General features: G+C 34.2%; 2 protein-coding genes across 3 annotated transcripts in view; one reads left to right on the forward strand and one right to left on the reverse strand.

The window, feature by feature from the left end:
- Positions 1-8,693, reverse strand: part of LOC105127005 (probable isoleucine--tRNA ligase, cytoplasmic) — a 13,388-nt gene extending 4,695 nt beyond the window's left edge. For both annotated transcript variants that reach the window (XM_011028077.1, XM_011028078.1), the window contains exons 1-15: positions 7,914-8,693; positions 7,375-7,440; positions 7,150-7,293; positions 6,370-6,578; positions 5,942-6,107; positions 5,675-5,785; positions 5,267-5,364; positions 4,572-4,650; positions 3,258-3,416; positions 2,841-2,930; positions 2,120-2,253; positions 1,557-1,716; positions 1,301-1,384; positions 947-1,159; positions 581-706 (exon numbers count right to left, since the gene is read on the reverse strand). In XM_011028077.1, coding sequence (XP_011026379.1) covers positions 581-706; positions 947-1,159; positions 1,301-1,384; positions 1,557-1,716; positions 2,120-2,253; positions 2,841-2,930; positions 3,258-3,416; positions 4,572-4,650; positions 5,267-5,364; positions 5,675-5,785; positions 5,942-6,107; positions 6,370-6,578; positions 7,150-7,293; positions 7,375-7,440; positions 7,914-8,447 — 2,373 coding nt within the window. In that variant the 5' untranslated portion in view covers positions 8,448-8,693. The remainder of the gene's footprint in view (positions 1-580; positions 707-946; positions 1,160-1,300; positions 1,385-1,556; positions 1,717-2,119; positions 2,254-2,840; positions 2,931-3,257; positions 3,417-4,571; positions 4,651-5,266; positions 5,365-5,674; positions 5,786-5,941; positions 6,108-6,369; positions 6,579-7,149; positions 7,294-7,374; positions 7,441-7,913) is intronic.
- Positions 8,694-10,937: 2,244 nt separating this feature from the next.
- Positions 10,938-13,962, forward strand: LOC105127010 (probable glutathione peroxidase 2). Its single transcript, XM_011028083.1, has 7 exons — positions 10,938-11,093; positions 11,636-11,712; positions 12,430-12,491; positions 12,599-12,717; positions 12,894-13,061; positions 13,146-13,186; positions 13,778-13,962. Exons 1-6 carry the CDS (start codon positions 10,941-10,943, stop codon positions 13,167-13,169), a joined length of 603 nt encoding a protein of 200 aa, XP_011026385.1. The 5' UTR covers positions 10,938-10,940; the 3' UTR covers positions 13,170-13,186; positions 13,778-13,962.
- The last annotated feature ends 2,492 nt before the right edge of the window (positions 13,963-16,454 follow it).

Consider the following 16,454-nt stretch of genomic DNA (forward strand, 5'->3'; position numbering starts at 1 on the left):
AGGGAAAGACAGAACACCTGATAACATTTTAAAGCAGAAATGATAATACTTAATTGAGTTTTATTCTTGGTATGAATGGTGACAGAGCATGTTTAAAAATTTTAAGCTTATCATAGGGTTCACCATGAAGTATTAGTGAGAGTACTACTTAAGTTTCCAAGATTGAAGAATAGTTAATGGATCAAGTACCCAGGAACAAGGTTGTGGACTTTGAAAAGACAAGTATATGACCTTTGAGGATATTGAAAACAGAAACTTCGAGAAGGGAAGATGGTGTGCACTTGAGAAGAGGAAACCTACTTCAAATCAGATGAACATCTTGATCCAAAGAATTTCAACCAACAATTAGCTTAAATGCAAAATTGTTCTGCACATGCAGAGCATCACTCACAAAGCTGGCACTACCACAACCAGGTAATGAAACAACTAAAACCTCTACCACCTATGCTAACCAAGACAAGAATGAAAACAATTTTGGTTTCCATAATCAGAACATGATACTGAAGATACAAGTAATAGCACATAATCTAAGAGCACTATTCTAACACAATATAGAAATTTGTGTCAAGTGAAATCATACATTATACAAAGTTGAAAGAGCAGTCCGGCAGTCTTCTTCACCAGTACGACCCTTCAATCGTTTGCGGTTGAATCGCACATAAATATTTGTAAGGTTGTCAAGAAACTTCAAAAGATATGGTACCACCTACAAAAGACGTGTTTGGAGAGATATTTATAAATGCTCATGACATGAGTTAATTTTTTTTATCTCCAAGTTCCATATGAGCCTTTTCAATTTTGTAGCATATTCCATATCCATGTACATTCAAGATTTATAGTATATTCCATAAGATGAGTTAATTCTTTATCTTCAAGTTCCATTTCTATATACACTCAGTAAAACTCCATATACTAACAGCAAAGTAATGGTTTAAAAACAGCTAACCGTGTAAAGGCGGTATGCATTCATTTCCCGACGAACAAAATGAACAAGACTCTGAGTAGCTGAGTTGATCCACTGATCAAGCACATTGGATGAATCTTGAAGAGTTACTGAATCAATAGGAGTAAATTGTGCAAGCCCTTCAACCTCGAGCCTCTTTGCATTCTGTACAAGGAACCGATAAGCATTGTACCAAGGAAGGAACACGTCTTTGACCTGGATTGAATTCAAATGATAGATTAGGAAAAGAGTCAAGTTAGCACAAAAGCAAGACATAAAATAAAATATTTGAGCCTGTGTAAGATAAGAGACCGAAGAAATTTCCTAAATCCAAAACCAGTTCATGGAGATACTCACGACATTAAAAACACCTTCCTTTTTGAAACGCAGGGTCTCTGCACGCACAACTGGAGAGTTTATAAGGTATAATCGTAATGCATCCTGTACAGAAGTCATACATAAACCTTGATATGAAAGAAACAAAGTTCTAATAAAAACCACAGAAAACATGAACAACTTGTTGGTCAAAAAGAAAACACCTAGAACAAGAACCAAATGGAGTGCAATTTTATTTTAAGAGAAAGATGATTAACATGTTATAAAAAGAACTTACAGCTCCATAGTCATTAATAACATCCATTGGAGATGGATAATTTTTCAAACTTTTACTCATCTTCTTTCCATCCTCAGCCAGGACAAGTCCATTGCAAATGAGATTCCTAAATGCAGGTTTCCCAAATAATGCTGTAGACAACACCATGAGAGTATAGAACCTGCAATCCAAAACAAATACCCACAATTAGACTTGCTTAGTTCTTTGAATAACCGCTGTTGCACAAGTACCTAACATGGAAACATAAACCTCAATCCCAATGGATACAATCTAGGGAAGGGAAACAAATACATAAATGAAACATTCAAGAAAAATATTGTTCCGGAATCATTGCAAAGATCCTTTTTTCTTCTTTGGAGAGAAATGAACCCAAAGAACATCATGTTAAAGTTCTTTTCTTTGACATAAATGAAATATTGCAACCAATTAGAAGAGATTGCATCTCCTTACATACTTCAATTCTATTGTACTCAGTACAGACTCAATGAATTTTGCTTGAAAAAATAGCAATGTAGACTCAATTATGGGAGGTACAATGAAGTATTTAAAACTATGGAACCAACCATCCACGAGTTTGGTCTAGCCCTTCAGCCACGAAATGCCCAGGAAAATTTTTCTCAAAAAGTTCAACATTCTCAAACGGGTAATGGATATAAGCATAAGGCATCGACCCACTCTCAAACCAACAATCAAATACCTGCAAAAATTAAAACATTGAATCAAATCATCTGAAACAATGCATAAAATAAACTTGATATTGCACATAAAATAACATGCTGGTAGTATAGTCAAAAGAAAAACTCTTCAGTAAAAAACAGGAGGATGTAGCAGTTAAGACTAAGGTTCCAGTCCAGCCCTGCTTCATTAAGAACCAAAAAGTGTGGCAAGCATGCATGCACCCATTTCTAGGGGACACAAGTGAACAATCTGACTAAAATTCTCAAGGAAATGATAGAAGTTATAAGCAAGCCAAGTATAGTATTTTCAAAACCAATTCTGAATTAACCCAAGTCCTGCCCCTTGCTTCCTTGAGAACAAAAAAATATGCTCAGTATGCAGGCAATCCTATTTAGGCAAGACAAATGAATATAATAAAAGTGAAATTATGAAACCAAGAATAGAAGTTAAAATGAAGCAAAGGAAGTACTTTCATTAAAGGTGCAATGTGTTGAGGTGAGTTCCTCATTCGAGAACACAAACTGGTGTCAAACAGAAAAACAAGATGGGTGGGGGGGTGGGGTGGGGAAAGGACATTCCATAAAAAACCCAGATCCAGTAGCTTACATCCTCTACACGTTGAAGCACACCAAATTCAGGACCACGACTGGATGGGATCGTGATGTGATCAATGTTGTGGCGATGCAGATCAAACACCTGCAAGATGAAAAAAATGTATAGCATAGATAAGCACAGCAACAAGCTCAACAGACATAGAAGAACCAGTGCATGCATGAATGTTTAGATAACAGGTGGGAGGAATGTTGGCCATATGATCACCACTAGGTGATAGAAAACTATTAATAAGGTTATGGAATCATGCTAACTGCATGATCAAAATTTAGCCATAAGTTAGCACCAAAAAGAATGTGTCTTGTGTGCGTATACGTGTAACCATAAGTCACTACACAAGATATCCGAGGAGAATAATAATTAAAAAAAAAAATAGCTTGCATCAACAGGAGAGAGAGAGAGAGATCATACCTTGACACCAGAAAGCTTTTCAAGTTTAGCGATAGAATCCATGACTATTACTTCTTCACCATCATCACTTATCCATACAGGTAGGGGAGTGCCCCAAAATCGACTTCTGCTAACAGCCCAGTCTCTAGCATTTTCAAGCCAATTGTGAAACCGTTTCTCCTGTTAAATTCGTCCAGAAAAAGATAAGAAAAAAAGGACAAAACTTCAACATTGCATGAAACCACAGTTTATTATGATTTCTGATTGAGCACAATAACTTAACGACAGACAATTTCAAAACTTATCATGAACCCTAGATTCAAAGTAAGCTGCTGTTACAGCCATTAATATTAGAAAATGAAAACACTCATGGTCGACCAATTTGGAGTTTCATTTGTGAATATCATTACGTAGAAGAAGAAAATGATTCCCAGAGAAATGCATTTTTTTTTCCAACATTATAAGTCAATTTGATTTCATTGAAGCACATCAGACAAATTAATAATGATAGTTAACTTTTCCTTCTTGCTCTTCCTTCCCTGTGTTCCTTCATCCCATGCCTTCTTTGACCATGTGGAGCAACAAGCTTCCAATTGAATCATCAATTTTCAAGATTCAAATATCGCACTATCACATGTTGGGAGCAAGTAAAAGCACCAGTATTGGTATGCAAAACCTCCGATCACAATTACAAAGGATACATCTCAACCACTACAAGGCTCAAGTATAGGGAATCTTTTCACTTGCTCAAGTTCACTTCTTAGCAAGTAAAACTGAGAATTTGGGATGAGGGCTCAGCCAGGAGATGTTGCACTCACAGCGGATATTACAAGCTCTCTTTTTTAATGTGCCCATGACCCATATTACAAAATTAGATCTCTGTTACCCTGGTTGCAGGGCACTTGCTTTTACTTCTCAAGGGATTTCAGTCCTCCCATCAGAATGAGAACATGCATCAATCGCTTAATTTGTTACATAAGTCAACCTTGACACAGACCAACCTAATTAAACTCAGCATATGTGTGCTCATGATTGAGGTTCAGCTACATAGTGTATCTCTTTTTCCTTTTTGTTGGCAACTTTAAGTCCATTAATCTTCATTCTTTTAAACCTATACTGGTCAATATTGCTTATATAAAAAAATATAGCATCACTCAGAATTTAGATTCCAATGAGAAGGGGTAGAAACAGAATAATTAAGAAGGGGTAGAAAGACTCTACACCAGATATAAATCATCTGACCAGACAAACCATCTCAGATTCCAATTTAATCTCATAATGAAAAGATGAACACAGCCAACAAAACAGGAAGAGGTACAGGGATACAGTTCTAACCTTTACGTAATCAGGAACCCAGTATGTTTGTTTATTGTTTTCTAATAATTGCTCTTTTAGTTCTTCCACTCTAATAAACCTACACCGAAAATTCAATAGCACAGCTCTGTTAGAATAAATGCACAAATTAGGAAGATAATAAACCACGTAAAATAATAACAAGAGCAGGATATTGACTAAGCACAAGATCCATAACAAAAGTGATTACATAATGCAGCACAAAGTGAAATATGGAAAAGAAGCAAAGCTAAAAGGATTATAAAATGCAACAAAAGAAAATAAAAAAGTGAGAAAACTGAGATTTAAAAAACCCAAAGCAGCATTAAGATATAACCAATGATTTTAGAATGCAAAAGCTACCATATATTGCGCAATACGGAAAATACATTAAGAGAGAGAAAATGTGAAGCAGAATGAAACAAGCAAACATTCAGCTAACTACAGTTTCTTTTTGTCTATTTGTATGGACAACCTTCTTCTGATGGCAGGCAAAAAAATTCATAAAATTCCATTGAGTGCTAATGTCCAATACGCATCAACACAGATTAGAATTTCCAAAGAAATGGAAGAAGAAAAACATATTAACACTTCAAAACAAATCAACAAGTATTGTTTGGAAAAACAAATAATTAACAGAAAAACTAAGTGGCAGTGTGCTCTGGGATGAAATGAAATTATAGTAAAGATAATCTTACCAGCTTGGAACAGCTCTATAAATGAGAGGCGTATCAGATCTCCAACAGAAGGGATACGAATGCATAAAGCTCCCAGATTTAACAAGCCTGCCTTTTGCCTGATCAAACAAAGAATTTTGGTAAAGAAAAACAATTAGACCAGAAGCCCATAAATAATAGGAATATGGAAGGACCAGCAAACAAAAACCACTAAGTCATAACATTTGACTTGATATCAGAAAAACAATACTTATTTCACAAAATTTGCCACATTTTGATTAATATCTAGCAAAATATTGAAAGCAACTGCAAAGTAGCTTTACAAATAATCTCATTCAGAGGCATGGTGTGTTCATCTACATCATGAAATCACTTTCAGAATAAATGAGTTGCCTTATCATTATCCATGGGAAAACACAAAAGCCTCACCTTCACTGCTTCAATGATATCCTTGTCCGCATCCTTGACATAGCGCCCACTGAAATCAGTAATTTTTCCAATAAAGCAGCCATCATCATCAACAGCTACAATCAAATTCTCCTGCAAGATGGGAATAAAATGATATGATATGAGAGCATAAGAAAAATATATAAGTGCACTAGACAGCTTAACATAAAAAAAAATCAAAGCAAGCTGAACTTATTGGATGCTCAAAACAAGATAACTGGAACCATCAGTTTCGCACATGACAACAACCTTGCTAAGTATTTTATTTTCAATGCAAACACGATAATCCTCTTCACCAAATGCAGGAGCACAGTGAACAATACCAGTACCACTGTCATCAGTCACATAATCATCCGCAACAACTCTGAATGCCGTGTCCGAGAACTCCCTAAAGTAATTGAATAGTGGCTCATACCTGCAAAGTATAATCTCTCTCAGAATCTCAACACTGACTGATACCTACCATCCAGTAGAATGTATAACATTATTCCAACGACAAAAGTGATGACAAGAACCATATTCCATCACTAAAAATTGACCAAGAAAAGTTCTTCACACATACAGGATTAAAGGAAAAAAAAATAATCAGGAGCAACCATCTTAAAGTGATGTGTCAGCTGCTAGAAGCACATGTAAAATGGATGAAAGATAGGACATAATATGAAAGCATGGCTCACTTCTTGTTCAGCAACTCATTGCCCTTGACTTTCTCCACCAAGTCATAAGAATCCATTAAGTTTTCAGCCTTCCCGCACTTAATTTTAGAATTTGACGTCTTTGAATGGCCAGCAGATCCAGAGGCAGTTGATTTTGGCTTCTCAATAGGAAGTGCAGACAACCTACATTCAGCAACAACATACACTTTTCCAGTGTACTTGTTCCGAACCTGGATTTTGTTTCGCATTGCATATCAGAAAATCAAGTACAAGCATGTTCAACAAACAATTCAGAAAAGCAACATAAATGAAATCAGCAAAAACATGATGCCAAATGCAACATCTGAAGTTTTCGGCCAAGTGCCAAAACAAAGATCTAAGAATCTTTAAGCACGCCCCAATCGAGATAATTACTACTTCAGCAATCACTTTAAAACTAATAGATAAAAGTACATTTTCATGAGCATGTGCATGCACATGCACATCCCTTAGCATGTGAAACAACCTTAAGCACATTTTCACAAGCCTTGTTCTTGAACCTGTGAGGTTGCTTTCCATGACAGAACATGATTAAATGGTTCACCATGTTAATGAGCATTGAGAAAAGAAATGAACCACTAAGTATAAAGTATATAACCAAGGATCTAGAATTACAGGAATACAAGGCACAATAATTAATTTGCAGACTAAAACAATGTTCGATTGTATGGCACCCAGCATATTTGAAGTGTCGTTCGTTGTTATTTTGTCCATTATTTTGTCCACAATAATCGACATCAAGAAGAAGTTCAAGATGCCAACCTTAATATAGTCAAAATTCCCATTAACACAAAGGGCAAGATTACTGGGAAGAGTCCATGGTGTAGTTGTCCAAGCAACAAAGGATGCGTTGTGAGGATCATCAACAATTGGAAATGACACCATTATCTCAGGATCAGGTACATCCTGTATCCCACCAGGAGTGTCGGATCAATTACATCAGCAGGTTGATTCACAAAGCAATACACAAAATTAGAAATCACGAACCTTATAATTCTGCTGAACTTCAAAATTTGACAGCACAGTTTTGCAACCTGTACTGTACGGCATGACCTGCAAAGAAACAATAAGAACAGCACATGGTAATTAATATATACCACTAAAGTGAACTGAAAACATTCACACCCCAGTTAAGGAAAGGACTCACCCAACATAACCAAAAAACTGATAAACCTTAGCAAGTGACAAAATTACACATTTTTCTGTCCAAAAACAAAGAAGCCCTATTTGACAGAGATCCTATTTCAACAAATAAATTTGAAAAATCTCAAAATCCAATACATATATTATATTATAACACAATGATGCTATGTTGGTACTACTTTCAATTTCGTAAAACCAACACTTTATAAAGAAATGATAACTGCATTTGCAAAATCTCCAATACCCATGTAAAAAAATCCACAATAAATCTTATAATCAAACAAAACCAACATCAAAACCTCTCTATAGACCGAGCAAATCACCAAAAAACGCAACAAGAAACCATCAAATGAAAGCAAAAACACAGAGCAACAAAAACCCACCTTAAAACCCTGGTAAACAAGCCCTTTCTCAAACAACTTACCAAAAACCCACCAAACACTCTCCATAAACTTCAAGTCCATAGTCTTATAATCATTCTTAAAATCAATCCATCTCCCAACTCTAACAACAACTTTCTCCCATTCCTCCACATACCTAGTAACAATTCCTCTACACTCCTCATTATATTTATCAATCCCCAATTTCAAAACCTCATCTCTTCTCTTAATCCCTAATTTCTTATCAATCTCATTTTCAACTGGTAATCCGTGACAATCCCATCCGAAACGACGTGTCACATGATGCCCAGTCATCGTCTGATATCTGGTCACAATATCTTTGATTGTACCAGCTAAAATGTGGCCATAGTGAGGTAAGCCGGTGGCGAACGGTGGACCGTCATAGAAAATATATTCAGGGAGGTCTTTGGTGCGTTCCAATTGGGTTTCAAAGGCTTTGATTTCTGACCAGAAAGATATTATCTTTTCTTCTTGTGATGGAAAGGAAAAGTCTTTTCCTTCACAGACTTCTTGCATGGCGGAATTGAAGAAGGTTAGGGGTTTTTGAGGGAGGAGATGGTGGCGGAGAAGGGTTTTGTCCTCTGGCTCACGAGCAACGCCAGAAGTTGTGTTAAGCTACCTCAGGTTCTGAGAGAGCCAAGTGAATGCTGAGAATAAAGAATTTTTGGAAAATATAAGTTAGTACCCAAGGTCTGATGTAGACTGCAGATTCATCCCTGAACTTCTTCCATGGTTCCTCGGCCCAACTTTCATGACCAAGGATCCAAGGCCATCTTTCTCCAGTCGAGTATAGGCATACGTTTACATCAAGATTAACATGTTCGTGAAAAATTTCTCCCTGAAAACTCTTCATGATGGTGAAGCAAGAGAGAAATCCATTTGCTACATGGATGAAGTTCTATTTATTTTTACATTTTAAAAAAAAAATTAAAAATTTTATTTTTTATTTAAAATTAATATTTTTTAATATTTTTATATCATTTTAATGCGTTAATTTTAAAAATAATTTTTAAAAAATAAAAAAATAAATTATTTTAATATATTTTTAAATAGAAAAGTACTTAATAACCGTAATTATACTTTTAAATATTTTAAAATATTTAAAAAAAAAAATTAATTCTAAACCTAACTTTATTTATGTTTTGATGAGCATCTTATTTCATCCAACAAACACAACATCTTTTTGAAAAGATCTGGACCAAAAAGCTCATGAACATTAACATTAGAACCCAATTGAGAATTTTTCTGGACATTTAAACCCAAATCGATAAAATTCCTAGGTGTGGGATCCAATTTGAATAAGTAACAAGTCTATTGGTATGCACTTTGTCGTGGGTGGACAAATTTTTCAAAATGTAAAAACAATAGATAAAAGTGTCATTAGAACTAATTTAATGGGTAAATCTTGAAATTTTATAATTAAACTTTTTATTTAAGTCGAGTTTAAAATTAAATTATACTAGAATTAGTTTGAATTAAATTAATTAATTTTACAGATTCAAATGCAATTTTAATAACCAGTAAAAAAATAGCTTAATTTTTAACAAAATTTTAAAATATCAATTTTTTCCACAAAAACTATTAAGATAATGACATATTAGATCGGTCATAATTCTCAAGCAAATTGCCTCGTGGACTCCATCAAATTTAATAAAAACAAATTATAAAATATTTTTTCAACTATATAATAAAAATATAGTCATATAATTGAATACCAACCTACAAATAAAAACTTATCTAAAACAGTGATAACCCTAAAAAAAATAAAAACAAATATATCATACAGTTTATTTTTTAATTAATTCAACATTAAAAAAAAAATTTGAGAAAAAAAATATTAAAAACAAATAATATACCAAAAACCAAAGAAACATATTAGTCTAGCGAGTGGACTTATTAAACTTATGAATCGAGTAATTCGGATTAATATGTCAAACATGTGAACTGGGTTATTAATTTCACTAAGATTATAATTTTTTTTCAAAACTATTTTTTATTTAACTACACAACAAAATAAATATGTATGATTATAAAATAAAACACTAATCTAAAACTGAGATGTTATAATAAATCAAGTGACAAATGAAAATCAAATTATAGTAACATCGTAACATCAGTAATAGAAAAACATATAAAATCTGTAATAAAAACCAACACACATAACATTTATTGAAATAAAAAGTGCAAGGATACATATATGAAAATATCATAAAAAACAATATTAAAAAAATTAATAATTTTTTTCATGAAACCATTTAACATAAAAATCAACTATTTTGGTATCTGAATTCCTTATCAATAAACACTTTTTTTTTCTAAACTGAAATTCAATGATCTTTTCTCTTTATCTTTTAACAAATAAAAAACTAAAAATAAATAAAATAAAATTTGATATCAAAATTAAAATTTTCAAAGTTAAATAAGTTGAATAGAACATTCATCTAATAGCTAAAAAATACAAGGTATTCAAATGAATCTTTGATAGAAATCTTTAATTCATTATTTATATTACCCCTTTTTTTTTAACTCCAGTCACTTCCTTTTCAATTCAATTATCGTACAAAATAACATGTAGTTGGACTTTAAAAAAACTCAATTATACAAAAACAAAATCCAATGATTAAATTATTGTTTTTTAAATTACACTATTATAATTTACAATAAATTATTATGAAAGGGTGAACGGTATTTTTGCAAACAACAAAAACTCCACGTAATTAAGCTTTATTTATAATTATAACATTAAGTTTAAGCACTGAATCGAGCCCCACGTAATTAATATAGTCGAATAGTGCCACCTAGCCATAGTCCTACCTGCATGCCCGCCATCCTCCTTAAATACTAAAAATCAAAAAGATTCAGTTCACACTCTAATAATTCACAGATTTGTCAACGTTACGCATAACAGTTCAAGATTTCACCACCAAGTCTTTAAAGAAATGGATGCGTTCAAGATTTCACCATCAAGTCTTTAAACAAAAGGATATATATATATATATATATATATATATGTTGGCATTCTATAAGATGCATTTCACCAACACCATCTCTCTTGTTTTTCTTGGTTTCGCAATCTTGGCCCTTTACAGCTACCCCTCTCTTATTCCTTCAAGAAAAATGGCTGAAGAAAGTCCCAAGTCCATCTATGACTTCACTGTCAAGGTAATGTTCAATCTTCTTCCTTCTTTTTCATTGTTTGCTGTGTGGTTGGTGAGGAAACGGGAAAAAGTAGAGAACAGAGAACAAAGCTTTAAACTCTTATTGTTTTGTTATGGATTTGTTGATGTTCTGTGTGTTAATTCATTGCTTGAGCTTTTGACTTTATTGAATATTTGTTGGTTCTTAATCTTGCTGAACATCATTGGTATGGGGTCCTTCCAGTAGAGTTTTGTAGTCCAGGATTCAGATATGGACATTTGACTTGAATTATTTCCAGTCCAGGCTATGAGTTTCTTGGAGAAAATTAATCTATGAGCAAGGCTGATGATATCATATTCAAATGGATAGTGATACTCTAATTCCAAGTCCTTTGTGTATTTTATTTTAATTATTGCTCCTTCTTTTTAGATAACTGAGCCATGTTGTAGTTAGGGTAATATGGAATTGTGATTTGCAGATTAGACGTTGTTGAGATGGCATCATCAATTATGTTTCTTGAAGTTGAGGAATCCCAGATTTATATAACGTTTCTTGCTGTGTTGCAGGATATCCGTGGAAACGATACGAGTCTAAGTGAATACAGTGGGAAGGTGCTCCTTATTGTGAATGTTGCTTCCAAATGGTAATCTATCATGATCTCTTTCGTGTCTGGCATTCTGGCTTTCTGGTTTCCTGAAATAGTTCTCTATCTGCATCTCCCCAGTTTTGGGCAAACTAGTCCAGTTTGTCAACTACCAGTGACATGTAAATGTCTGTTGGGATACCTAACGTTCTTTCTCTGACAGCAAGGTTGGCACCAAAATACCTGCTGTCTTCATGGCATGCGTAAAATTTCTCCACTTGTTGAAGGTCTTAGAATCGTAATCGTATTTTTATCTGTTTGCAAAGAATCTAATCATCTACGATTATAATCAGTAGCATGTAGTCTCAAGGGCAGATGATCCAGTATTATATAGATATATAGGAACTTATCATACATGTATGAGGGAAAAATGCTTGTTCGGAAATTCCCAGCTCTGCAGTATCGAGGGTTGTTGCCGACCAATATTTGGAAAATGACTTTCACTTCAACAGTTGAATTATACCTGGTTGGGGTCTTCATATAGCATAGCCTTTTCTTTTAGGCTGAAGCCTCTTTTTATCATTGGTAAGTTGCATGCTCATTGCGGTCAAAACTTTGAAATTCTTCATGATCGTCAATATTTTAACTAAAAACCGTTCTTCTTGTACTTTTTGTTAGTCATATTACTTGTATGAATTAAATTTACTTTTGCAGATAAATTTAAATTGTTTAAATGAGCCTTTTGACTGTTATTGAATCTTATTTTTTATTCTGCAGCGGCCTCACACATTCAAACTACAAGGAATTGAATGTTTTGTATGAAAAGTACAAAAACCAAGGTTGGTCACTCATTCTCATATAGCAACATCTCTATTTTTGAGACGTTTGCTTACAATATCTCTGTAGATTCGAGGTTTTAACTTCTCGGCTGGCACGGTTATGGCAGGGTTCGAGATCTTGGCATTTCCTTGCAACCAGTTTGCTGGACAAGAACCAGGAAGCAATGAAGAGATTCAGGACACTGTATGCACAATTTTCAAAGCTGAATTCCCAATCTTCGATAAGGTAATGCTTAATGAAAGAAAGATTTGAAAAAAAGTAGTATAAATTATTGCCACTGTTTTCTCAGCTCTAAACTTCAACCCTGATGCAAATATTCCTAATAAAGGGACCCAGGTTTTATCAGTTCTTCAATTTGATAGAATATGGAGATGTTTTGAATATGCTCTATCTGGTTATAGATTGATGTGAATGGGAAGAACACAGCACCAGTCTACAAGTTCTTAAAATCAGAGAAAGGAGGGTATTTTGGAGATGCCATCAAGTGGAACTTTACCAAATTTTTGGTAAACAAAGAAGGAAAGGTTGTTGAGAGATATGCTCCTACCACATCACCCCTTAAGATTGAGGTCAGTTTTTCTTCTCCTATTACAACATCTGAGTCCAAGGATTTCTGCGAACTTCATCTGACATTCATTTATTCCAATTTGCAGAAAGACATACAGAATCTGCTGTGATCTTCCTATTGACCAAGGTTTGATAGTTAAACTTGAGACTCAACTTGTGTTCCAGCTGCCCACAAACATGGATTTTCTCTTTTCATATTTCAATCGCGATATATTATCTTCCTAGATGCTATAAAAATTCGAATCATGTAGGAGTTGTTGATTAAGTTAGCGAATCAGGTATCACAAATAGGTAGGTTTTGGCAGTATGGCAATCGAGTACAACCAAGGTCCTCTTAAGATAAATTTTCTGCTTCTTTGTTTTCTTTTCATTTCATTTTCGATACGAAATAAAAAGGTTACTTCCTTTCTAGTATCTCTTTTCTTTCAAGTAGCAAAACTCAGTTGAGAAAAAATCCACTTAGTATCCTTTGAAATAGAAGTTGACAGTGGGCAATACATGCTGTCAGTCAGTGTGTAAAAGTTGGAAAAAATCCACTTAAGACAGGAAATATTTTAGTTCTAGGATGTACGATAACATGGTGAAATTATCTTTTCAAACATATTTTAAGGAAAAGTCTGCTGCCTGGGCTGCATTTCATTTACTTTTTGTTCCAAGTATCGATCTTTTTAATGAAATTCTGTCATATGATTGTATCTTCTTCGCCTTCATTTTGCAGGAAATTGGCATATACTGGGAATATTGTTGAAGGACATGAAATGTGGAATGTTATGTGCTTGTGGACTTGATTTCTGAATATGTATTATTGATCAGCATTGGAAATATTTATTTTCATAATGGATAAGATGGACCTTGTACTTGGATGATTGCCTGGAAAAAATAAAGATGATTTTAGTTCTCTCATATGTGCTTGTGCGCCGGACAGGCATTGACTGATATTCATGAAGATGTGCTTGTATGGAACTTAGTGGGAAACAGTATCATGTTGTCAGACAAAGAGCCTAGCTCACTTGGTTAACTCGCGGGTCATTAGGTAAACGAGTCAATCATTTTCGTCAAAACAACATCGTTTCACTCCCTAAAAAAATTCCTTTCAGTCGACCAACCAGGTTTGGCCATGTCAACTACCTAACCAAGTCACTGTCCTTTTTAGTTCAGCTTGAAACCTGGTTTGGATCAGGTATCGGGTTACAAGTTTCTAGAGTCAACCTGTCAAACCGAGCCGTGTTTAACGACTCTGAGAAATACTAGTGGATATCGCTTTAATGGTTTTGATGATCATGAGCATGAAAAGAAAATCACTTGTGAGGTCTGGAAAAATAACATCTCAATACAGCAATGGTTATCAATACATGAAGGCACTAATAGAGAGTTAGCTCAGGGTCTAAACTGTCCTTATTTCACTCTTCTGCCTTCCCCAGTTAATTTTTTTACCATCATTAACTAATCCAGGAGATGCGAACACTTTGATGCAACCAAATCGACTAAGTTATAGCTTATGCAGCATACAGAAAACTAGCAAGGCAAAGATCATGCTGGGACGAAAATACAGAGATCATTGCTGCACAACTTTACAAGTAGCTCGAGTATCAATATGTTTTACAAGTGATGGGTTCCTTGCCATCCCAAATTCTGGTGTCTTCTCTCCTGTGGACCAACCATTATCCTGGCAATAGGTTTCTGTTCGTGCGGGACTTCTCAGGAGGTAACTCTGCCATTACATTGACCAGAGAGCATCATCACCTGGTTCATTCAGAAAGCCTTAAAAGCAGTGTCGAGTCCTCTGTGTGCAACCAAGACGAACACCATGACTCTTGTAGAGATTCTTGGTTTGGCTCAGGACTGGAAAGTTCATCCAAAGAGAATGCATAGTTACTGCCTATACTTTATCATAACTGATAAAAAAAACCTGTGGAGTAAACGTAATTGGTTGATCAAAGCTCATCAAGAACTAATTTCTGTCTTAGAAGGCTCGCGATCTTTGTCCATCTTCTGTAGCTATTAACGAGCTATTTCGAATTTGCCATACTTTTGCAATGCGTGCTCAAAAGCATCCCTTACGTACATTGGTGGGTAGAAACCTTTTTCAAGCTTTGATCTCAGTTTTTCATCAGCAGACTCTGCCCTGCTTTACAATGCTTAAGCAATATCTGTGATTCCAACTTTCTTTTCAATTTATTAGACAAATCCATTCACTCATGATCTCTCAACAGTTTATCCACCAAAGTATACGCATGAAAATGTGGAATCCAACCTCACCCTAACATTTCTATCAATAAGACATGAGCAACTTCCCAATTCCTAGCTTCGCCATAAGCATGAACCAATGCAGTATATGTTACACTATCCGGAATGCATCTTTTCTCATCATCCGAAACGCCCTCAGGACTCCATGTTGTGGAGTTCAAGAACAAAACATCAGATGATTTGATTGTAAGCAAACATTGTTCCATGTTATTTGCTGATGACATGATCCATGGCTGGTTAGTCTTAAGATATTAATCCCTATGCTTGAGCTACCAATCATGAAGTGATGTTAATCTAATAAAGCATTGAATATTTCTAAGTGTGTTAGTGGTTGTTTTGTAGAGTATTTTTTATTTGTAAATGTTTTAAAATAACGATTTTTATTTGTTTTTTAAATTAGTTTTTATAATATCATATTAAATTGATCTAAAAATATAAAAAAAAAAAATTTAAGCAAAAAAATTCAAAATTTAATGAAATACTGTTTGGAATGCCATTTCAAATAATCTCTTGAACTAATCCAGTTCAACTCAAATAAAAATCTTATTTATAAAACTTGAACTAACCTAACAAATTAACTTAGCAACTAGCTATTTTGAGTTCTAAACTATTTTAGGTTGAAGGAAAAACTAGGAGTGCCCCGATCAACTTAGGGTAAAACCCAGTCAAAACTCGACCCTTGAATTATTGATTTTTATTTTGAAAAAAAAAGTGAGAAATTATAGAATTTCCTAAATCAGGTTGTATCGTGTAATTTGATTTCATAGCAATAATAAAGATGGATGCTACCAAAATTTTACTTTGGTATATAATAATACTAGTCTTTGCTAGCCAAATCTGTCTTACCCTATTTCAAGACATTATTCTTTGCTGCCTATAATTGTCTAAACCATGACATATGACACAAAAAATGAGTTCATGCATGCTGTCTTCCTGTCTTTTAATGTTATCTATGCAAATTTAAAAAATGATTAAAATTCTTACAAGTGGATATGACATTCTTTTTTTAACCCTAAGCTAATCAATCAGTTAATGATGTTGTAAACCACTAAACATCTTTGATATTTGTTTAAGCATCTAAAATATTCTTTAATCATTTACAATTATTGAGCACCAATCATCTCCAACCTCATTATTGTGTTCTCTCT

Source organism: Populus euphratica, unplaced genomic scaffold (assembly GCF_000495115.2).
Source record: "Populus euphratica unplaced genomic scaffold, PopEup_1.0 scaffold50.1, whole genome shotgun sequence".
Lineage (NCBI taxonomy): Eukaryota > Viridiplantae > Streptophyta > Magnoliopsida > Malpighiales > Salicaceae > Populus > Populus euphratica.